Source organism: Manis pentadactyla, chromosome 5 (genome assembly GCF_030020395.1).
Source record: "Manis pentadactyla isolate mManPen7 chromosome 5, mManPen7.hap1, whole genome shotgun sequence".
NCBI lineage: Eukaryota > Metazoa > Chordata > Mammalia > Pholidota > Manidae > Manis > Manis pentadactyla.
Window position 1 is genome coordinate 150,354,752 of NC_080023.1, and position 23,204 is coordinate 150,377,955.

The following is a 23,204-nucleotide window of genomic DNA, read 5'->3' on the forward strand; positions in this document are numbered from 1 at the left end:
TCTACAAAGTTCCAACTTTATTTACAACCAGACCCCAGATCCCACCCCACACCAGCTCCTAGGCTTAGCTCTGCAGGAGGAGCTGGATGAACAGTGACACTTCTGTCAAGCCCAGGGCTTCAGGAGATGTGCAGGGTATGCCCCTCACTTCTTCTGGGCTTGTGCCCTGGCCCGCTGAATCTTATCAACCGTGGGCCCATCTGTGGTTCCAGTGCAGTGGGACAGTACGAGGCTCAGCTCTGCTTCATTCCGGTGCTCAATGGCCACATCTGCAGCCTGAGCCATATCCCTGTGGTTTGAGCAGAGAGGGAGATGATGTCAGGCTGCCCGAGAGCACAAAACATGCCCCTAATCATCCCACTGGCTCAGCCACCCAGCACCCACAGGACTCTCAGACTGACGCACCCAACGAGAAGGAAGGCCTTGACCTTCTGCTCGGGACCCACGCGGGAGGCATACTTCTTGGCCTCATATTTGTTGTGTTGCTTCATGCAGATCTCCACAAAAGGCTTAGGAGAAGGAGTGGTGGAGAGGGAAGGTAAGAAAGAACCCTCCTGCCCTCTCTTACGAGCAAAAGCCCAATGGATTCATTGTCACTATATATTTTTTATATACCCTAAGTACATGTGATTCCACCCCATCCCCTGCCCCAACACACAGACAACAGTTGTGATCTCAACATTCACAGGGCACAAATGACCTAAACCTAAAGTCTGTAAGAGCCTTGAGACCAATTATTTCCAAATATCCACCCCACCATCTGCTGCTACTACCTCACAACAGGAGTTCCTTGCTCTCTCTCAGGGACTGTGTTTCTCTCATAGCTGCCCTTATCCCACCTACCCACCACACCCATGAACCACGGCCACAGAGACCCCCTCAGTATCCTCCTTTGCCTTGCAGATATGCCCTCCCCAGCTCCCTCCACCACCCATTCAGGCAATACTTTCCCTTAGGCATATGGTGAGGGGAAAGCAGCTTATTCCCCCGCCCCACGTCTGCATGCAGGCTAGGCCCATTCTTGCATGTACCTGGCTTATAAATGAGCATACAGACACACCCACTAAGTATGCAGGATGGCTGGACAGATGCATGAGCTGAGTGGGCCATCTGCCTATCTCTGAGCTGGGTCCTCTCCTCAGGACTACTCTCCCTGGAGGTGGGGGAAGAGGAGGGCCCCTGCCTCACCAGGTAGCCAATGGGTGATTTCTTGCTCTTAGAAAACTTCTCTAGCTCCTCCCAGTCTTCCAGTTCTGCCAGGGCAGTCAGCTTCAGCCACCAGAGCCTGTGGGAAACCTGGGCTTGGAGGTTTTGCAGAAGCAGGTGGTCCTAGGACCTACATGCAACCCAGGCCCTCACCTACCTCTTGTCAGGGATACGGAAATCACGTGCCAGTTGCTCCGCGCGCTTGTTGTGGCCACCCAGGATGAGGGTGGCGACTGTGTCATGTAGAGACAGATCGAGGAACCGGTCCCCCAGCTCATCTTCTAGGCGTCGCTGCAGTCGGAGGAGTCGCATTTGATCTTCTGTGGCCTGGAGATAGACATGAGGTGGGACAGCAATGAGAGGGACAAGGCGGAAAGACTGTGAGGAGAGGAGGTTCTTAGAAAAAAGTAGGACAGAGGCAGAGCCAAGATGGCGGCGTCAGTGGGACAGTGGGAATCTCCTCCCAAAAACATATATTTTTGAAAATACAACAAATACAACTATCCCTAAAAGACAGAACAGAAGACACAGGACAACAGCAAGACTACATCCACAATTGCAAGAACCCAGCGCCTCGCAAAGGGGGTAAGATACAAGCCCTGGCCCAGCGGGACCCGAGCACCCCTCACCCCAGCTCCCAGTGGGAGGAGAGGAGTCGGAGCAGGGAGGGAGAGGGAGCCCAGGACAGCTGAACACCCAGCCCCATCCATCCGCACCCAGAGTGCAGACACACAGTGAGAGGAGTGCAGGAAACTAGCAAAATGGAATACTAAAACCTGTGAGCGGGTCCCTGCAGCTGGCACAGGGACAAAGAAAAGCGAGTGCTTTTTGAAAGTCTTAAAGGGACAGGGACCCCACAGCTGGATGGAAGCATCCCGGGACACTTAGCCCAGCAGCTGGGAATCCCAGGAAACTCTGGGAGCCCTAACCCCCTGGGTGGCAGTGCAGCTCTGAGACCCCTCACGGCGATAAACAGCCCCCCGCCCATTCCCTCTCCAGGGCGGACCCACCATAGCAGAGCAGCAGCCTGAGGCTGGCCATGCCCACAGCAAGGGAGCTTCCTCCATAGGGGAGGGCAAGAAACAGAGACCCAGTCTACACGCAACTGCCCAACACAAGCTGCTAGGGGTCGCCATTGTCCCAGGAAAGAAAGGCCAGGAGGAAGTGGAAAGGGTCTTGGTTCTCTCAGCTGACAGATGAGTCAACAGCATACCACTGCAGCTATCAACATGAAAAGGCAGAAAAATTTGATAAGGACCAGACTAACCCAGACATCCTCCATATCCTCCCCTGAGAAGGAATCTGGGGAGATAGATTTAACCAATCTTCCTGAAAAAGAATTCAAAATAAAAGTCATAACCATGCTGATAGACTTGCAGAGAAATATGCAAGAGCTAAGGAGGGAGAATATTGAAATAAAACAATCTCTGGAAGGATTTCAAAGCAGAATGGACAAGGTGCAAGAGACCATTAATGGACTAGAAATCAGAGAACAGGAATGCAGAGAAGCTGACAAAGAGAGAGATAAAAGGATCTACCGCAATGAAAGAATATTAAGAGAACTGTGTGACCAATCCAAAAGGAACAATACCCGCATTATAGGAATACCAGAAGAAGAAGAGAGAGAAAAAGGGATAGAAAGTGTCTTTGAAGAAATGACTGCTGAAAACTTCCCCAAACTAGGGGAGGAAATGGCCTCTTAAGACCAGAGAAGCACACAGAACTCCCACGACAAGGTACACAAGGAGGACAACACCAAGACACAAAATAATTAAAATGGCAAAGATCAAGGACAAGAACAGAGTATTAAAGGCAGCCAGAGAGAAAAAAAAGGTAACCTACAAAGAAAAACCCAACAGGCTATCATCAGACTTCTCAACAGAAACCTTACAGGCCAGAAGAGAATGGCATGATATAGTTAATGCAATGAAACAGAAGGGCCTTGAACCAAGAATACTGTATCCAGCATGATTATCATTTAAATATGAAGGAGGAATTAAACAATTCCCAGACAAGCAAAAGTTGAGGGAATATGCCTCCCACAAACCACCTCTACAGGGTACCTTAGAGGGACTGCTCTAGATGGGAGCGCTCCTAAAAATAGCACAGAACAAAACACCCAACATATGAAAAATGGACGAGGAGGAAAAAGAAGGGAGAGAAATAAAGAATGACAGACAGTGTTTATAATAGCTCAATAAGTGAGTTAACTTAGACAGTAAGATAGTAAAGAAGCTAACTTGAACCTTTGGTAACCACAAACTTAAAGCCTGCAATGGCAATAAGTACATATCTCTGAATAAGCACCCTAAATGTAAATGGACTGAATGCACCAATCAAAAGACACAAAGTAACAGAATGGATGAAAAAGCAAGATCCATCTATATGCTGCTTACAAGAGACTCACCTCAAACCCAAAGACATGCACAGATTAAAAGTCAAGGGATGGAAAACAATATTTCATGCAAACAACAGGGAGAAAAAAGCAGGTGTTGCAATACTAGTATCAGACAAAATACACTTCAAAACAAAGAAAGTCACAAGAGATAAAGGACATTACATAATGATAAAGGGCTCAGTCCAACAAGAGGATATAACCATTATGAATATATATGCACCCAACACAGGAGTACCAACATATGTGAAAAAAATACTAACAGAATTAAAGGAGGAAACAGAATGCAATGCATTCATTTGGGGAGACTTCAACACACCACTCATTCCAAAGGACAGATCCACCAGACAGAAAATAAGTGAGGACACAGAGGCACTGAACAACACACTAGAACAGATGGACCTAATAAACATCTATAGAACTCTACATCCAAAAGCAACAGCATACACATTCTTCTCAAGTGCACATGGAACATTCTCCAGAATAGACAACATACTAGGCCACAAAATGAGCCTCAGTAAATTCCAAAAGATTGAAATCCTACCAACCAACTTTTCAGACTACAAACATATAACTAGAAATAAATTGTACAAAGAAAGCAAAAAGGCTCGCAAACACATGGAGGCTCAACAACATGCTCCTAAATAATCAATGGATCAACAACTAAATTAAAATGGAGATCCAGCAATATATGGAAACAAATGACAACAACAACACAAAGCCCCAACTACTGTGGGAAACAGCGAAAGCAGTCTTAAGAGAAAAGTATACAGCAATCCAGGGACATTTAAAGAAGGAAGAACAATCCCAAATGAATAGTCTAATGTCACAATTATCAAAATTGGCAAAAGCAAAACAAATGAGGCCTAAGGTCAGCAGAAGGAGGGACATAATAAAGATCAGAGAAGAAATAAATAAAATTGAGAAGTATAAAAAAATAGAAAAAAATCAATGAAACCAAGAGCTGGTTCTTTGAGAGAATAAACAAAATAGATATGCCTCTAGCCAGACTTACTAAGAGAAAAAGAGAATCAACACACAACAGAATCTGAAACGAGAAAGTAAACATCACGACGGACCCCACAGAAATACAAAGAATTATTAGAAAATACTATGAAAACCTATAAGCTAACAAGCTGGAAAACCTAGGAGAAATGGACAACTTCCTAGAAAAATACAACCTTCCAAGACTGACCCAGAAAGAAACAGAAAATCGAAACAGACCAATTACCAGCAACGAAATTGAAGCGGTAATCAAAAAACAACCCAAGAACAAAACCCCCGGGTCAGGTGGATTTACCTCAGAAATTTATCAGACATACAGAGAAGGCATAATACCCATTCTCCTTAAAGTTTTCCAAGAAATAGAAGAGGAGGGAATACTCCCAAACTCACTCTATGAAGCCAACATCATCCTAATACCAAAACCAGGCAAAAACCCCACCAAAAAAGAAAACTACAGACCAATATCCCTGATGAACGTAGATGCAAAAATACTCAATAAAATATTAGCAAACCGAATTCAAAAATATATCAAGAGGATCATACACCATGACCAAGTGGGATTCATCCCAGAGATGCAAGGATGGTACAGCATTCGAAAATCCATCAACATCATCCACCACATAAATGAAAAAAAAGACAAAAACCATATGATCATCTCCATAGATGCTGAAAAAGCATTTGACAAAATTCAACATCCATTCATGATAAAAACTCTCAGCAAAATGGGTATAGAGGGCAAGTACCTCAACATAATAAAGGCCATATATGATAAACCCACAGCCAACATCATACTGAACAGCGAGAAGCTGAAAGCTTTTCCTCTGAGATTGGGAACAAGACAGGGATGCCCACTCTCCCCACTGTTATTCAACATAGTACTGGAGGTCCTAGTCACGGCAATTAGACAAAAGAAAGAAATACAAGGAATCCAGATTGGTAAAGAAGAAGTTAAACTGTCACTATTTGCAGATGACATGATATTGTACATAAAAAACCCTAAAGACGCCACTCCAAAACTACTAGAACTAATATCGGAATTCAGGAAAGTTGAAGGATACAAAATTAACACACAGAAATCTGTGGCTTTCCTATACACTAACAATGAACTAATAGAAAGAGAAATCAGGAAAACAATTCTGTTCACAATAGCATCAAAAAGAATAAAATACCTAGGAATAAACCTAACCAAGGAAGTGAAAGACCTATACCCTGAAAACTATAATACACTCTTAAGAGAAATTAAAGAGGCCACTAACAAATGGAAACTCATCCCATGCTCCTGGCTAGGAAGAATTAATATTGTCAAAAAGGCCATCCTGCCCACAACATATACAGATTTGATGCAATCCCTATCAAATTACCAACAGCATTCTTCAATGAACTGGAACAAATAGTTCAAAAATTCATATGGGAACACCAAAGACCCCGAATAGCTAAAGCAATCCTGAGAAAGAAGAATAAAGTGGGGGGAATCTCACTCCCCAACTTCAAGCTCTACTACAATGCCATAGTAGTTAAGACAATTTGGTACTGGCACAAGAACAGACCCACAGACCAGTGGAACAGAATAGAGACTCCAGACATTAACCCAAACACATATGGCAATTAATATTTGACAAAGGAGCCATGGACATACAATGGGGAAATGACAGCCTCTTCAACAGATAGTGCTGGCAAAACTGGACAGCCACATGTAAGAGAATGAAACTGGATCACTGTCTAACCCCATACACAAAAGTAAATTCGAAATGGATCAAAGACATGAATGCAAGTCATGAAACCATAAAACTCTTAGAAAAAAACATAGGCAAAAATCTCTTAGACATAAACATGAGTGACCTCTTCTTGAACATATCTCCCCGGGCAAGGGAAACAAAAGCAAAAATGAACAAGTGGGACTATATCAAGCTGAAAAGCTTCTGTACAGCAAAGGACACCATCAATAGAACAAAAAGGTATCCTACAGTATGGGAGAATATATTCATAAATGACAGATCTGATAAAGGGTTGACATCCAAAATATATAAAGAGCTCAAGCACCTCAACAAACAAAAAGCAAATAATCCAATTAAAAAATGGGCAGAGGAGCTGAATAGACAGTTCTCTAAAGAAGAATTTCAGATGGCCAACAGACACATGAAAAGATGTTCCACATTGCTTGTCATCAGAGAAATGCAAATTAAAACCACAATGAGAAATCACCTCACACCAGTAAGGATGGCTACCATCCAAAATACAAACAACAACAAATGTTGGCGAGGTTGTAGAGAAAGGGGAACCCTCCTACACTGCTGGTGGGAATGCAAATTAGTTCAACCATTCTGGAAAGCAGTATGGAGGTTCCTCAAAAAGCTCAAAATAGAAATACCATTTGACCCAGGGATTCCACTTCTAGGAATTTACCCTAAGAATGCAGCACTTCAGTTTGAAAAAGACAGATGCACCACTATGTTTATCACAGCATTATTTACAATAGCCAAGAAATGGAAGCAACCTAAGTGTCCATCAGTAGATGAATGGATAAAGAAGATGTGGTACATATACACAATGGAATATTACTCAGTCATAAGAAAAAAACAGATCCTACCATTTGCAACAACATGGATGGAGCTGGAGGTTATTAAGCTCAGTGAAATAAGCCAGGCGGAGAAAGACAAGTACCAAATGATTTCACCCATCCGTGGAGTATAGGAACAAAGAAAAACTGAAGGAACAGAACAGCAGCAAAATCACAGAACCCAAGAATGGACTAACGGTTACCAAAGGGAAGGGGACTGGGGATGATGGGTGGGAAGGGAGGGATAAGGGCAGGGAAAAAGAAAGGGGGCATTACGATTAATTAGCATGTATAGTGTTGTGGGGGGATACAGGGAGGGCTGTACAACACAGAGAAGACAGGTGGTGATTATATAGCATCTTGCTATGCTGATGGGCAGTGACTGTATTGGGGTGTATGTGGGGGACTTGGTGACGGGGGGAGCCTGGTAAACACAGTGTTCTTCATGTAATTGTAGATTAATGATAGCAATAATAATAAATAAATAAATAAATAAAAAGAAAAGAGTAGGACAAACCTTGGCTGCAAACTCATTTTTGGCCTTGTAGAAGGCATCAGCTGCTGTCTGCAGAGCTGAGACTCGCCCCTCAATACGCTACAAGGGTAAGAAGGGAATCCTAAGCTCATACACAAAGGGCCTCAGGCCTCCATCCCCAGGGTCTCCGAGGCCAGCCTTACCCACTGGGTGCACCACTCTGGTATCCCTAGTGGGAAGACTAACTCCACTGGGACCAACCCCCACCTTGGCCTCCCATCTTCTCAGACTCTCCCTCAGCAGTGAAGACCAGGTGCAATGTGTGCCAAACACAAGGCCTAGATTCTTAAGAGAAGGAACCAGACCAAGAGACCTGCCCCAGTCCCCACCCACTCTGTGGACCTCAGACCTCCTCTGCAGCATAGCTGGCTCGGATGTGGAAGCTGCCCAACTCCTGGTGGTTGTCATCCTGATTGTAGAGATCCTTCAGCGTCTCTAGCTCCTGATGCTTACAGAACTGGGGACCATGAGCAAGCAGGCAGGCAGTCAGTAAGGCCAACTCAGGGCAGGAGGTTCCAGCCACATCCCTGCCCAACACATACACACCTGTCGGTACAAACTCAGGGCCATGGGCTGGTTCCGAAGGGTCATGAAAAAATCTCCTCTGTTCAGCTCGTTTTTCAGGTGCAGCAACACCGTGAACACTACAGGATGATAAGGGCGGGGGTTGGCATTCTAGCCTAGCCCCTTGCTTGACCCAGGGACTCAGGCCTTGTCCTCACCCAAATCCTGCTCACCCAGGTCAGTGTCACCACTCTCGATGGCCTTGCTCAGTGCCAGTTTGCTCCTCTTCATCTTTAGGAGAAGGGGTACTTGTTCCCCAGAACGTGGCTCATACTCCAGCAGCTGTGGGATGAAGAGGAAGGAACAAAGAGAAGGAGCTGGCCTGGGGGCCTCTAATCCTACCATCAGAGCATCTGGGGAGGGCTGGGCACCCACACCTTGATGGCCAGTTCTGTGCGGCCACAGCCATAGGCCCGTGCAGCAATGTCAGAATAAGATACACCAGGTGTGTCCCCCAGCTTCTGGTTAATGGCTCGAGCAACATCCTCATCAGACACATCCTTCTGTTGTACCTGCAGAGGAAGGGGGGGTGCCACACACATATGGCTCTCTCCTTTCTCACTAGCCCTCAATCAAGACCTACACCCTCAGCTCTACAATTTTTATTTCCTATACCTACACCTGGAATCTCTAAAATGCCTTTGGACCTTGCATCCTACATTCTCACCTTATAGCAGGCCCAGTGAGCCAGGATCCTGCTGACACCCTGCACTTCAGGAAGACGCAAGTACTCGCATATCTGGATGGCCAGGGGGTAAAGCCTCCGCAACACAAGCCTGGCCGGCAAGGGAGTTAAGGGTACAGGGGGTGAGGTCGGGTAGAAAGGGCAGGGTAGTCCCAGCCTGCACCTCGGGTCTTCTACATCCCGAAGAGTCAGTCAGGAGCAGTGACCACAAGAACCCACTATGGGCTGAAATGCCCGCCCACCTACAGCCTCCTCCAGTACCCTTGGGTTTGCAGTACCTGTCCAGCAGCACCTGGATGGTGAGCTGTTTATATCTGCATTTTACTTGGTTAAGGATCCAGCTTGGGGGATACACCTTATTTGCCAAGGACTTTTAGGCGGCATCTCCAGCTTCTTCCCCTTCCACCCCTGGCTGTACACACCCCTCCAGCATGCTGGAGGATACTGGCTATAGGTGAGGGGGATCCCAATGTGATAGTCCCGAACAGCATTAAGCACACGCAGGTCCTGACACATGCGTACGAAGCTGTCAGGTGGAAATCTGTCGAGGAAACACTTTCCAAAGGAGGCCGCCTGAGAAGAGGCAGAGGGCAATAGAGGAGAGCTTCTTCCCCCCTACCCTCCCCACCTCCTGCCCAGCACCCCCTCCCATTCCCTGCCATCCAGGCCAACCCTGAGCAGACTCTTCTGCATGTCTGGTCGGTGCTCATGTCCCGCGGCATCAATGCACTGCTGCACAGCCTGGGTGAGCTGCCCCAGCTCCTGGATCTCCCGCAGGTACTCATCTGCCTTCTGGCTTTCTTTCTGGTGGATGGGAGGAAGGTACCAGGGAAGGGGCAACATGACAGAGAAACCCCCACATCCGGCCTCCTGGACTGTGATTCAAATAGGCTGGTTTAGAGGGGCTAAGGGCCTGGAGCCCAAACCCTTACAGCCCGCTCAGTCTACCCGAGGTGCCCATACATTTCCTCGTGAAGGAAATGCAACTGCCTGTGAGGGCCCCTGATAGTACCTGACTTGTGTGTGCCTGGCTGGACTGGGGATAGTCGGGGCTCACTGCCCTCCCCATCACCACATGGAGGACACCATGTCATTTCAGTCCACCTGATGGCTCTCCCCAGCCCAGCCCAGTGTCCTACCTGGACCCTTCTCTTGACAGATGTACCTGGTTGTGTCCACTCTTGCCCAGGCAGGGGCAGGGGTCTGGGTCAATCAGGGGAAGGGGAAGGAGAAGAGCATCCTAGAACCCAGGGAGAAGGCCAGAGCTTTACCTCATATTCCTTCTGGGCCTCTAACAGCAGTGCTCCAGGAGCCATCGAGGCAATTTTGAAGATCTCCTCACTGGCCACTGGGGGTAGGGGGTAGCTGGTGAGTTGGGGAAGGGGACAGGGAACCCTCAGCCCTGACTCAATGCCCTGATCCTGCTCTGGGGCACTGGCTCAGGGCAGCTGCGGTGCTGAGGAGCTACCACTCCGGGTCACATGGTACCCTGAGGGCCTCACCTGGAACTTCGTGCAGGAACTCGTGGGTGCTATGGGAGACAATGCGGACTCCATCCAGCTCAGGCACCAGGTAGGAGTCCTCATCCAGCACGAACCTAAACTTGGTCAAGGTGCCCAAGAGGACCCAAAAATGGGGTGGGGCTGGTGACTCCCCTCCCTTTCCCCCTTCCACTCCCAAAGGTAGTCCTCCAAGGATACTGGATGCTCTCAGGTGCATCGCCCACAACCATTAGCCGCCTCTCCCAGGCCACCACGACAGCCCTCTCCTTGCTGCGAGGACGGCTACACCTGTAGGCAGAACCACACACACATCTGGAATATGCACAACATGCTGGGCCCACAGCTATGTCTCCCACACCACTGCTTACATCACTTCCTTGGGACAGCCCTGTATATGCCTGCCTGCTGCCCCTTATCCCATTCCTTTGATTGGTGTCTGCTTCCCTCTCATGCTGTGTTGTCAGTTGTGGGTTCACATGTAGGCAGGAATTTCCCTCAAGCATGCATAGAAGATACAATGCAAGCTCCACTTGGCTTGGCCAGTAGACAGGACGAATCAGGGTGTCCCAGGAAACAAGGCTATTCCCACCCTCACCCCCAAAAATACAACCCTATCCTCACCAGACCATCTGCTTTGGTGGGGTCCGGATGCTGCAGTTGAACTCACACAGCTTCTCCTGAAAGGTTGCAGGGAATATCACAGCCCTGTCCCAGCAGGCACCAGTCTAGTTAAAAAGCCCTTCTCCTCCTCCCAACAGACATTCCCTTAACAAACCGTGGTACCCATGTGTTGTCCTGGGATCACACCTTGAGTGATGCTGTCCCCATCCAAATGTAGCCTGTGTCTGTGAAGAGTGCCAGGTGTCGGTAGGTGAAGGAGACAGCCATCTGCAGGAAGCTGCTCACTCCTGGGGCCAGGCCAGGGGGTGTCTGGGGCAGGGCCAGGGAGGACACCAGAAATAATGACTTCTCAGGTCTTCCCTACTGCCTGCCCCAGCCTCTCCATTTCACTCCCACTCAGGGCCCTTACCACTGTGGAGCAGGCTGCATGGTCCAGGAGGTAAAGATCGGGCCCCACAGCAAGAAGAATGTGTGCCACTCGCTCCTGGCATAGTGTGGTCCAGCACGAGGGTGCAGCCTGCAGACCTGTGGCCCAGGGCAGAGGACAACCTCAGAATGACCCAAGCCCACAGCTTTGGCCTCTGTTGACTCCACGGTCTGCAGGCACATCTGTGAGTACTGAATGGCTCTCAGGGGTGTCAGGGCTCACCTGGCACCTCTGGCATCCGGCGGAGTTTGAGGTCACCCACGTTGGCACTGAGGGTGAAGCGGTGGGCCCCTGTGAGGATGGCCACCCCAGAACCAAATTCGGTATGGAAGATCCGAGCATCTAGAACCCGGTTCTGGAGTACTTCCTGGGGAGAGGCGCCGTGGGTTACAGGAACCACAGGGTCACAGACTCCCTCCCTTTTGCCCAGCCTACATTGCCCATGCTGAAGTGTCTCCGGAAGTCTCCGTGAAGCCCGTAAACCAGCACCGCACCATCTTCCTGCACACAGAGCAGCTCCTCCTCAGCGGACCAGCCGAGGGACACCACAGGCCCACTCTTCCACTGCAGAGGAGGAGGTTGTGGAAGTTGATCTCAGAACACAGAACCCACCCAGCCCCCAGTCCCAGGGCGGGGCGGGGCTGCACACCGGCAGACTGGCCAGAAGCACCCCCGAAGCAGAGTAGATCCTGAGCACTGGCCGTGCGCTGGCAGCCTTCTCCTTCCTCCAGGGGCTCCTCAGCAGTGCTGTAGTTCGAGAAGAGATTTTCTGTCCAGCTCCCCAGACCCTCCCCATATGGTACAGGCCTTATGAGACCAGAATTAAAAGCATCTCAGTGCAGGCGGGGGAATGGAGGGGACTACCAGCACACATCAGCGAGAACAGGAATGAAGGACCTTGAGTTTACCCAATGGTCCCAGAACATACAGTGGCAGAGGGGTGGCATACCAATGGGGCCCCCATAGGGCGCAGCAGCGACCAGGCAGTCTCTGAGTTCCTCCTTCAGATCCCAGGCCATGCTGTACAGTTCATACTTCCTGCCACACAGAGGCAAGCAGAGATTAACCTTCTTGTGACCCTGCATCCAGATGGAGTGAGTCCCAGAGGAACCCCTAAAGGCTCCATCTACCCTCTACAGGGCAGTAGAAGAGCCCCCCCCACCCCCCAATGAGGCAGGGACAGGGGTGATGGCTTGGAACAGCTAGGCCAACTAACCATATGCATGCTTAGGGACAACAGGCAAGGGAACAGAGGGTGTTGGCAGGAAAGGGGCAAGTATCCAAGGATGGTAGGAGCTCCTGGGACAGGCAGACTGTGTGGCCAAATACAGGGCACAAATTAAGGCAGGACTAGGGTAGGGTGGCTGGCTTGGACCTATGTTGGCAAGAAATACAAGGGTCTTTCGGAGCAGCTAGCATTTCTTCTATTTCTGGTTCTTGGCTTAATACCCAGGGGTCCAGCTGAAGCTTGTTGATAATGAACTGTTTTAAAGGTACTGAATTAGCAGTGCCTGAAAGAAATCCAAGAGGAGCTTCAGTGAGCCCAGAGCTGAAGAGAGAGTCCTGATTGGAGATGTCAATCTGTGAATGCCTGACTCACGGAAGGCAACTGAAATCACAGGCCAGCACGAAATGACTACAATCTAAGATGTGCATGGTTCATCGAAAAGGTGTGTGCTGCATGAGAAGACAGAGTAAAAAGTTTGAGGCTCACCATCATTTAATGGTTGGAGATGGGGAAAGGGGACAGAAAAGGACTGGGCATTATTCCAGGACACCAAGAGAAAACAGTGCTTAAGAAGCAGAATGTTTTGGCTACTATCATTTCAGGAGCCTTCCCATTAGAGATCAAAAAGGTGCCCACTATTACCTTCTATTTGATATTCTTCTTGGGTTTCTAGCCAAAATAATTTAAGAAAAAAATAGAGAGATTTATATTTTGGAGTAAGACTGCTACTGTTTATAATAATGTGATTGTCTATTTAGAAAATCCAAAGTAGTCTACAGAATAAAGAATAAAAGAGCTCAGTTGGGTGAACAAGAAAAATCAGTGTATTTTGCGTATCAATAAATTCTCTACCACAGGGAGAATCAATTAGAAATACAACTTTAAAAAGATCCTAACATGATAGCAATAAAATAAGATACCCAAGAATAAACCTAATAAAACATGTTTACAAAATCAAATCAAAGTTTACTCAAGAATATAGAAGACATGAAGAAGTATTCTAGTATGATCTATAATTGCTAGAATTCCAACAAAAATCACCCCCAATTTCTTTTGGGTGGGGGCTCAAACTGATTCTAACATTCATCTGTTGAACAAAAAGACCATCTTAAAGAGAAAATACTGGAAAATATTTAAGAACATTTTGAAAATATGAGCACAAATATATATCAGATATCAATATACACTATATAAAACTAAAATCAATTAAAATGGTTGTTTGGCACAGGAATAAGTCAATAGACCAATGGAAGAGACCAGAATCCAGAGAAAGACCTGGAAATTGAGCATGTAATAAAGATTGCATTTCAAATTGGTGCAAACTAATACTTGAAATGAGACAATGAGCCATATGGGAAGAATCACAATAAATGTTATTTCATTACTTAATCTCTACAATAAAATAGTTTCCAGATGGGATTCAAGATTTAAGTGTTAAAAAAATAAAGATGTATCAGAACAAATCTTGGCTATTTTTACAATCTCAAAGTAGAAACAAATTCTAAGCATGATATAAAACCCGGGTGTCACAGAGAAAAAGACCAAAAGATGTGTCTAAGTAATAGTAGGACTTCTGTATACTTCTACATAAAAGGGGTAAAAACAATACATGTATTTATATTAGCTTCTATTTGAAAAAAGAAACTGGAAATATTTCCAAGAACGTAAAAATAGCGGTTACTTATATGTGAGGGGTGGAATTAGATGAATAAGGGCAGGGATAGGACTGAGACTTTAAGTTTTTAAATCACATTAGCAGTCATTTATATTAAAACAATCATTAAAAACTCTCATACATTAAAAAAAAATCCACCAAAACAAACTAGTAAGACATACTATGAAAAGGGGAAAAAAATGTTGTTGACATATATGAAAAAGAGATCCCTTCCTTAAAAATACAAAAGGCTGTAATTTTTAAAAAGAAAAAGAAGAAAAATGGTCAAGGGTTATTATCCACTATTTTATGTAAAAGTACTTAAAAACTAAACATGAAAAACTTGAGAATATATGAACTAGTATTTTTATAATGTGAACTATGGAAAAGTCTTTTAGAGCAAGACACAAAACCCAGAAATTATCAAGGAAAAAAACAATAGATTTTATTACATGAAAATTGAAAATCTGTGTTAAGAATTAATACATAAAAGTGACACTGTAAGAAAACATTTTCAACATTTGTAACAAAAAGCTAATGTGTACTACACAAAGAGTTCCTTTGTAAATCAACAGAAACAACACAATAGAAAAATAGTCAAAGGATATGAATAGATATATCTAATGACTAGGTAAATACAAGTTTAAAAATTATGTTTTTACCATCTGAATGGCAAAAATTATTACTAACAACAACCAGTATTGTTGAAGACATAGAAAAATGAACATTTGCATATATATTGGTGGGATAATAAATCGGTTCAGCCTCTATGGAAGAAAGGCTATCTATCCAACTTTTAAATATGTACACTGTGACTTAGCAATTTCCTTCTAAGAGTCTAACTTATAAAAGTACTTGCATTAAGTGCACAAAGGTATGAATTCACTGCAGCACTATTTAATAGTTAAAGAAAAAAACCTGGAAAAACCTCCTTAAAGGTCCATCCAAATGGGATGGGTTAATGAACTATGCTATGCCCATTTGGGGGAATATTATGTGGCCATTAATAAGGTGACTCTGTGTACTGACATGAAATGATCTCTAAAATACACTGTTAGATTAAAAAAGTAAGCTGCAGCTCAATATGAACTCTGTGAACCTATTTATTTATGTAATAAAAAAAACAAGCACATATTTTTGACAAATATATTACATATAATCACATGTATATGTATAAATACATAGAAAAACACTTAGAGACCCTAAACTGCACTAACCCAGAGATAGTGGTTACATTGGAGAGGGTGGTGAATGGGTGAGGGATGTAGGGGGACTGCCAATGTTTAGACTACATACTTTTGCATTGTTTGAATTTTTTATAATGCCATATGCATTTCTTCTGCCATTTTGTCACAAAATCATTGGATGAAAATAAGATGAGAAAATATTCACAGACCTAACATGTCAGTTATCAATTCACTGATGCTCAGCTCCAAATTCACCCTTCAGTGCCATTTTGTATGATAACAGACAGTACTCCTTTGTGCTTCTGCTTTATAGTAAGTGCAATGCTAGTAATCTTTGCCAGTAGAAGATGCTGGAGGAACACTGCTGCCTGAGGAAGGGGCTCTCTTGCAGCTTCCAGAAGGGGTACAAGCAGACAGCAGCCAGGGTGTGAGCACATCTGGTGGTACTATCATGCCAATAACCTTGAAGGTTCACCCAGACTGGTGATCATCTTCCCATGGCTCCCTGGACAGACCCCGCATTCTTGGCCTGCCCACACCAGGCCCTACTTCCTCTGCATGTCAAGATGCCTGACCACTGGCAAGCCCGCCCGGACCACTCAAGTGTTTCCAGTGGCCCTCTCTGCACACCCATGCTCCCAGCCACTGGTTGTGGCTTACCTTACAGACACCATGTGCTCAAGACCTCCTGTCTGCACGAGCACTCTTCCTGCAGGCTGGCCCATGAATCCCAGAGGGTTGCTTCTTGCTTGCCCAGTAACTGGGCCAATTGTGGCCCAGGCAAACCAGTGAACTTCTCTGCTATCCAGTGAGGTGCAACTGTAATTTCTCCAGCAAGGTCTGAAACCCAACCTGGAAAGGGGCTCCCTTCAAGTTTGTCTTCCTTGGGTACTCTCCCTCAGCCCTACGCTACTAAGTAAGATTGGCTTATATCTTACAGTTACTCTTCTATCACAGCTTAATCATTCTTTGTGTTTATTAAAATTTGCCAGTTTGTCTCCTGACTGGACCTAGACTGATATAAACTTGGCACAAGGAGCGGTCTCAGGAGACAGACCCTTAAAGATGTGATTTGGAGATAGGTTTGGTTGCGTGCTTGGGCTTGAAGGCAGTGCTAAGCTTGCTATCAATGAGAAACAGGTGCCAGTGACCTACTGCATGCAGTGGCCTCACAGTTCATCAAGCTTCAGTTTACTGTGGTAAATGCCAAGGCAAACAGGTGCTTTGGGAGTGACTTCTGTGCCTGACCATATGGCAGTAATGATGATTACTAGGACTGTGTGGCAAGACAGATTATTTTAAGTGCATGTGAACATTTCCAAAGAGAAAATGACAAGCCTGGGTCTAACTTTCAGCTCAAGTCATGGTCTGGGAAGCAAAAAGCTTCTGTAACAGCCCTAAAAGAATCTCTTATTTCTTGTAGCCATACAGCTGCTACCACTGAAAATCAAACACAAAATTTAATTGTGTGGGTTGTTAAATTAAAATAGTTTAATTTACCAACACCGACATGTCATTTCTCATGTGAAAGTTAGGACACCGATCAGGCAAGAAATGGATCCTGAAACCTAGAAGGGGAGTATCTGGTTAGACCCAGATGAAACTGACAACATTGAACCCTGAATTCATTCTGAGCCTACTGTACCAGAGAAGCAGCTTGCTCTGCTATGTCTAAAGAGACTAGCCTTCCGCTGCATGAAAATCCTGTGATAACCTCACTTGGGGTAGCTGTCTTGTTTGGGAACCTCCCTTCCCAGGACTGACCTGAACACCACTGCTTAGCTGAGTGGAGAATCTGCCAACAGCAGAGCCAATACCTTGTCTGAATATGGCATGATTCCTGGGGAGACCAGCCTGCCAGTTGATTAGGTGGGACTTTACAATGGAGGTCATGGCCATCAGCATTCAAACCCACCGGGCAATCTCAACTTCCCTGGCAGTGGACAAACCTGGTATGAAGATGCCTCCAGACATGATGCAGCATAAACACCACTGCATCACCTGTGAAGCATTTCTACCAAAAATGTTCAACTCAAATCCATCAAGACTCTGGATCTAACACAGTTTCAGGAAACACAGAATGTGATACAGAAAAAAGTTCCAAGGCACTGCAATGAAGCAATGGGACAAATCCAGAAAGTGACTTGGTCTTTTAGGTCAATGTCATGAAAACAAAAGGTAGGAGTGGGTGTGGGAGTAATAATGTGAAACTTACAAGAGACTTGAGTGATAAGCAAACAAGTAATTCTTGTGTGAATCTTGATTTGAACAAACTAGTTGTAAGAAGACACTTGAAGACAAGGAGTAAGGACTGGATGATATTAAACATTATTTAGATGACATTAAATGTGAATTTTGTTAGATGTGAAGCAGTATTGCAGTTCTATAGGAAACCATCATCTTTTTAAGTAACACACACCAAAGTTATGTCTGTAATTTACTTTAAAATATAGCAGAAAAATTATCTGACTGAAAAGATATGTCTAGGGTTGATTTATAAATGGTCTCCAAAAAGGTAGGTACTTGGGGGAGGGATAAGATGAAAAAAGAATGGCAAACTGTTGATACTTGTTGAAGCTGGCTGATGAGTACATGGATGTCCACGGAATTACTTTTAATATGTTTATGTATATTTAGACTTTTTCTTAATAAAATATTTTACTTCCAAAAGAATTAAAGCAAATACTGCAATACTAACAATTTTTAGGCCTAAATGTTGGATGTTCATTATGTTATTCTACTTTGTTGTACAGTTGAAAATGTTAATGGAAAAAGGTTAAATAAAATGCCCTAGAAAGAAGGAGGGTGCAGGGGTTCACCACTATCCAGTGTTCCAGGGAGTCATGCTCAGAAGAGGCCTGAGGTGTGTCCAATGCCGTGATGCTATGTCACTAAGAACAGGGTGACCAGACCAGAGTGAATGGTCGGTGGGAAGAGAGAAAATGGAAACAAGTACAGATGGTGGTCTTTGGACCTTTGGCTGGGATGGGGAAGAGAGAGAGGGGGTGAGGAGGAGGGACCTGTAGAATAGGGGAGTCTATTTTTTGTTACAATGGGTAGGTTTGAGTATATTAGAAATCTGATAGGGAGCTCTTGGAGGTAAGGATGGTGGAAAACAATGTAGAGCAGTGCCCTCCAAAATTTCCTGCAGCAAAGTTACTCCTGGATGCTGGTTAAAATATAAAATGAATTCCCAGAACCCATCCCAGAGATAAGGAGTGAATCTGGCCTAGGAAGCTCCATATAGCCAATATTTCAGGTGACCCGGATGCAGGGGAGTTCTGGACAATAGTGGAGAAAGATTGGCTGATGGAGGGTGCGGGTGGATAGCACATGGTTTCTGAGAAGGCCCATCTCAGTAGTCGGGAAAGAGAGCTGGCAGGTTTGGTCTGGGGAAACCTAGGTTCTTTTATGCAATGACTTCCAATTCTCAGAGAAACATGAGGTAAAGTCGGCTGTTGGAAGGAGAGGCCAAGAGGATTTCAATTTTCAGTATTTCCAAAACATTTTAATTGTCTTAGGTAATCTTTTAAAAGAAAAGTAGAGCCCTATGGTGAGTGAGTATAGGCTGACCCCACATACAGGACTGTGAGAGTCCACCTGAGGCTGGCAGGCATGGATCTGTAGTCCCAACCCGCCTGTGTGTGGCCTGCATGGAAGCTCACAACAGCGTGGACACAGGTATAGAGATGGTGAGTGGCTGATAACTGCGAGGTGGTTCTGGGCCAGGCACGTGCAATCAAAGGAGAAAGGAACAAGGTTGTCAGGGAAAAGGCAAGAAACTGAACTGACTATGGGTGTACTCCAAGCTGGACAGAGAGGGACACATTTATAGGAGGGGGTTCAGCATGTGGACACAAAGAGAACAGGGAGCTCCAAGAATAGAGATCCCAGTGAGGGGAGGTATAAAAGGAGGGATCAGAGCATCAGTGAGGACAGGAGCTAATGGTCAGAGAAGGAACTGCCTGAATTTAATGTTTCAGAGATAGAGCACTTCTGGAAGAGCAAAGGGGTGGGGTGAAAGTGGATAAAATCACTTGAGTAGAGCTCATGGAACTGAGAAGTCAGGTGGCCACTTAAGTCCCCCTGGAAGGTGGCAGAAGCTGGGATGCCTAGTAGGCTGTCCAATCAAACAATTAATGAGGGATGTGCTCCAGGAGGCTGGCAGCAACACAGACTGGGGTGGGAAGGAGGCAGAGCCCCTGAACAGGGGACAGGGGCATGGTCAGGGAGTAAAGAGCAACAAAGCATGGACTACCTCCTCAAACTTTCAAGGTAAAGGCTTCTCAAGGTGAGGTGACTCAAGCTGAACCTTGAGTGTGGCTCAGCAAAGTAAGGACAGCAGTAAGGGGGGCCTCTCCAAAGGGCCCAGCAGTGTGGACTTTGTGAGGAAGGCCAGTTACACCTTTCTCATCTACTGCCAGGTCCTGGAAGTGGAAATCCCCTCAGCTGCAGTGAATGGACGCTGGCAGGAAATCACTTAACTAGCAGCTCTGGCAGCCCCAGTTCCAGCCCTTCCAGGAAAACAGTGAAGAAATCCCTGTGACAGTGAAGCTGAACTGCTGGAAAAGAGTAGTCCACTAAGTGAGAGGGGAGTCTTTGTATGCAAACAGATGTCTCCAGACTGTCTGGGCTGGACTATCAGACCACTGTGGGGGTGGAAAGGCACATCAGGGCTAACTTTGGGGGATAATCTATTAGTTCCCAAATCCCTAGGCCTGAAAGACAGTCCACATCACTCCTGAAATTCCTTAACTCCAGCCTGCCTCAAAAATAAATACTACTGAAGAACTCATATGCACTGTTGCTGGAAATGGAAAATGGTGCAGCCACCATGGAAAACAGAAAGATGGCTCCTCAAAAAATTAAACCCAGAATTACCATATGATCCAGCAATTCCATTTCTGGGTATACACCCAAAAGAATTGAAAATAGGGTCTCGAAGGGATATTTGTATCCCCATGTTCATAGTGGTATCATTCCCAATAGCCACAAGATGGAAGTAACCCAAGTGTGCACTGACAGATGAATGTATAGATAAAATGTGGTATGTACACAAAATGGGACTACTATTCAGCCTTTAAGAAGAATGAAATTTTGACACATGGATGAACTTTGAAAGTGTGCTAAGTGAAATAAGCCAGTCATGAAAAGACAAATAATGGATGATTCCACTTATATGAGCTATACACAGTCAAATTCATAGAAACAAAAAATAGAATGGTGGGTACCAGGACTGAGGAAGGGGAAGAATGGGGAGTTGTTATTTAATGGATACAGAGTTCCAGTTTTATAAAAGGAAAAAGTTCCAGAAATTGGTTGCACAACAATACAAAATATTTAACACTACTGGACAGTACTTTAGAATGGTTAGGATGGTAAATTTTATGTTCTATGTTTTTAACCACAATTTTAAAAATGTTCATGTTTACCTACACAAAACAAAAAAACATCAAAAAACCTACTAAAATGTTCAACCTCTTTCAAAGAGCTTCAGGAGGTACATAATGTATCTTCAAGTCTATTTTGTTTTACTTGAGGGATGTTTCTAAAGTATCTGAAACAATGTGTTCAAAATCAAGTTCACCCTCTTCCCAAGAAACTCACTCTTCCCTTTTTGTTATCTTAAAATCCAAGTCATCCTGGATTCTTTGCTCTTCCTCCTCCCTACCAAGTGGAACCCACTGCAATCTCCTTCACTTTTACTTCTTAAAATCTCACAAACATCCCCTTCTTTCCTTCTCCACCACTCCTGCTCGAGTGCTTACCACCACCAGCTGCTCCCTGGTCTATTTCATGGGCCTCCAGACCAGTCTCCCTTGCCTCCATTCTTGCTTGTCCCTTCCAGCTTGTCCCCCACTCGCCCACACAAACGTGTGCATATCCAGTCACATCAATCCTTTCATTAAGAGACCTTCATTTAAGGGTTTCCCATTGTTCTTCAAATAACGGTGGCTTACAAGGCCCAGCAGGTTGTGGCAGCTACAAGAAAGGCACCTCACCTCACTGCTTGTCTTGCATTCACTCCTTGCCTCTGGCACTCCAGCTACACTGGCTCTCTCTATTTAGGTCCCTGGGAGTGTCCCTCTTTCCTGCCTCAGGACTTTTGTATACACTCTTCCCCATTCCAACCCTGCATCTAAGTTTACTCATCCCCCAAATGGGGTATTATTATTTCCTTCAGAAAAGTCTTCTTTACCTCTACCTCCCAGGCTGCTATTTGCTCTCTTAGGACCCTAAACCTCTCCATTATAGTGATTATGATTAAACCCATGCTGAGTCATTAGTGGTTATCAACTGCCTTCTCAGCTGTCTGTAAGCTGTATGAGGGCAGATGCCTTTTTATTGGTCCATATGCTACACTCAGTCTGACAAAAGGTTGAACAAACTTAATTAATGGGATTAGTTCAAATTGGGTTTGTGGATAAAAATGGCTAAAATGATGGGAGCCCCATAAGAGCCAGTCACCATTTCCTCTCCTTGCCTTCTCAAATTAGGTGAGTTTTCCAGCACACTACTTCCAATGCAAAAGAATCCTGTCCTACAGAGAAGACTTGAAATGCAGTGTCTGCCACTTGTCATTCATTCCCTTGCTCAAACATATATTAAGTCTAGCATAAAGCTATGCACAAACATAAACAAAATCAAGTACGTGTATTTAAAGCATTTCCACTCTCATTAAGAAGCTAGAATACACTATTATATTTTCTTGTTTAAAAAAAAAAATCTATGTTTTAGAATAGGTTCTAGAACACTGGGCTCAAATCCTGACTCTACCCCGTTACTAACTATGTACCCTACCCAACTAACTTCTCTGTGGCTCAGTTTCCTCATCAACAAGATGGGAGCTAAGGATTCCAGGGGTTGAGACTTAAACAAGTTAATATACAAAAAGTACTTAGCATGGTGTCTAGTTCATAGTAAGATTCTACATCCACTAGCAAAAATCACATATCCTCCACAGCAAAACCTAGGCTTCTCCTTTCTGGCAGCACAACACAGGTAAGGGTATGCTAGCCATGAAGGTCGTGCCTGTGGCATTCACTCAATACTTAAAATTCATTCCAGACTTTCCATGTGTATCAACAAAGTAAAGACTTCATGTGATAAACAGAAGCTCTGTGGTAATGAGGTCATCGTTTTTAGTACTCTCTGATTCAACAAACCTGTATAGGCAATGTTCATTTTCAAAAGTAATACAAGTTAATATTTAGAAAAGTGTACGCTGACCTAAGTGTCCATCAGTAGATGAATGGATAAAGATGTGGTACATATACACAATGGAATATTACTCAGCCATAAGAAGAAAACAAATCCTACCATTTGCAACAACACGGATGGAGCTAGAGGGTATTATGCTCAGTGAAATAAGCCAGGCAGAGAAAGACAAGTATCAAATGATTTCACTCATCTGTGGAGTATAACAACAAAGAAAAAACTGAAGGAACAAAACAGCAGCAGACTCACAGAACCCAAGAGTGGACTAACAGTTACCAAAGGGAAAGGGACTGGGGAGGATGGGTGGGAAGGGAGGGATAAGGGGGAAAATGGGGCATTACGATTAGCACACATAATGTAGGGGGTTGGGGACATGGGGAAGGCAATATAAACAGAGAAGTAATGATTCTATAGCATCTT

At 45.0% G+C, this 23,204-nt stretch overlaps 1 protein-coding gene across 2 annotated transcripts in view; it reads right to left on the reverse strand.

Annotated features, from left to right (window-relative positions):
- Positions 1–23,204, reverse strand: part of VPS16 (VPS16 core subunit of CORVET and HOPS complexes) — a 24,908-nt gene continuing 1,704 nt past the window's right edge. The window contains exons 2-24 of one of the 2 annotated variants that reach the window (XM_036924673.2): positions 12,447–12,535; positions 12,147–12,244; positions 11,933–12,061; positions 11,720–11,864; positions 11,480–11,595; positions 11,257–11,379; positions 11,071–11,126; positions 10,648–10,737; positions 10,450–10,544; positions 10,219–10,295; positions 9,620–9,751; positions 9,393–9,520; positions 9,226–9,261; positions 8,930–9,038; positions 8,640–8,774; positions 8,436–8,544; positions 8,245–8,342; positions 8,048–8,155; positions 7,681–7,758; positions 1,364–1,533; positions 1,189–1,285; positions 406–509; positions 1–289 (exon numbers count right to left, since the gene is read on the reverse strand). In XM_036924673.2, coding sequence (XP_036780568.2) covers positions 145–289; positions 406–509; positions 1,189–1,285; positions 1,364–1,533; positions 7,681–7,758; positions 8,048–8,155; positions 8,245–8,342; positions 8,436–8,544; positions 8,640–8,774; positions 8,930–9,038; positions 9,226–9,261; positions 9,393–9,520; positions 9,620–9,751; positions 10,219–10,295; positions 10,450–10,544; positions 10,648–10,737; positions 11,071–11,126; positions 11,257–11,379; positions 11,480–11,595; positions 11,720–11,864; positions 11,933–12,061; positions 12,147–12,244; positions 12,447–12,535 — 2,467 coding nt within the window. In that variant the 3' untranslated portion in view covers positions 1–144. Of the gene's footprint in view, positions 290–405; positions 510–1,188; positions 1,286–1,363; positions 1,534–7,680; positions 7,759–8,047; positions 8,156–8,244; positions 8,343–8,435; positions 8,545–8,639; positions 8,775–8,929; positions 9,039–9,225; positions 9,262–9,392; positions 9,521–9,619; positions 9,752–10,218; positions 10,296–10,449; positions 10,545–10,647; positions 10,738–11,070; positions 11,127–11,256; positions 11,380–11,479; positions 11,596–11,719; positions 11,865–11,932; positions 12,062–12,146; positions 12,305–12,446; positions 12,536–23,204 lie in introns of both variants that reach the window. The other variant, XM_036924671.2, reaches the window with a different exon arrangement.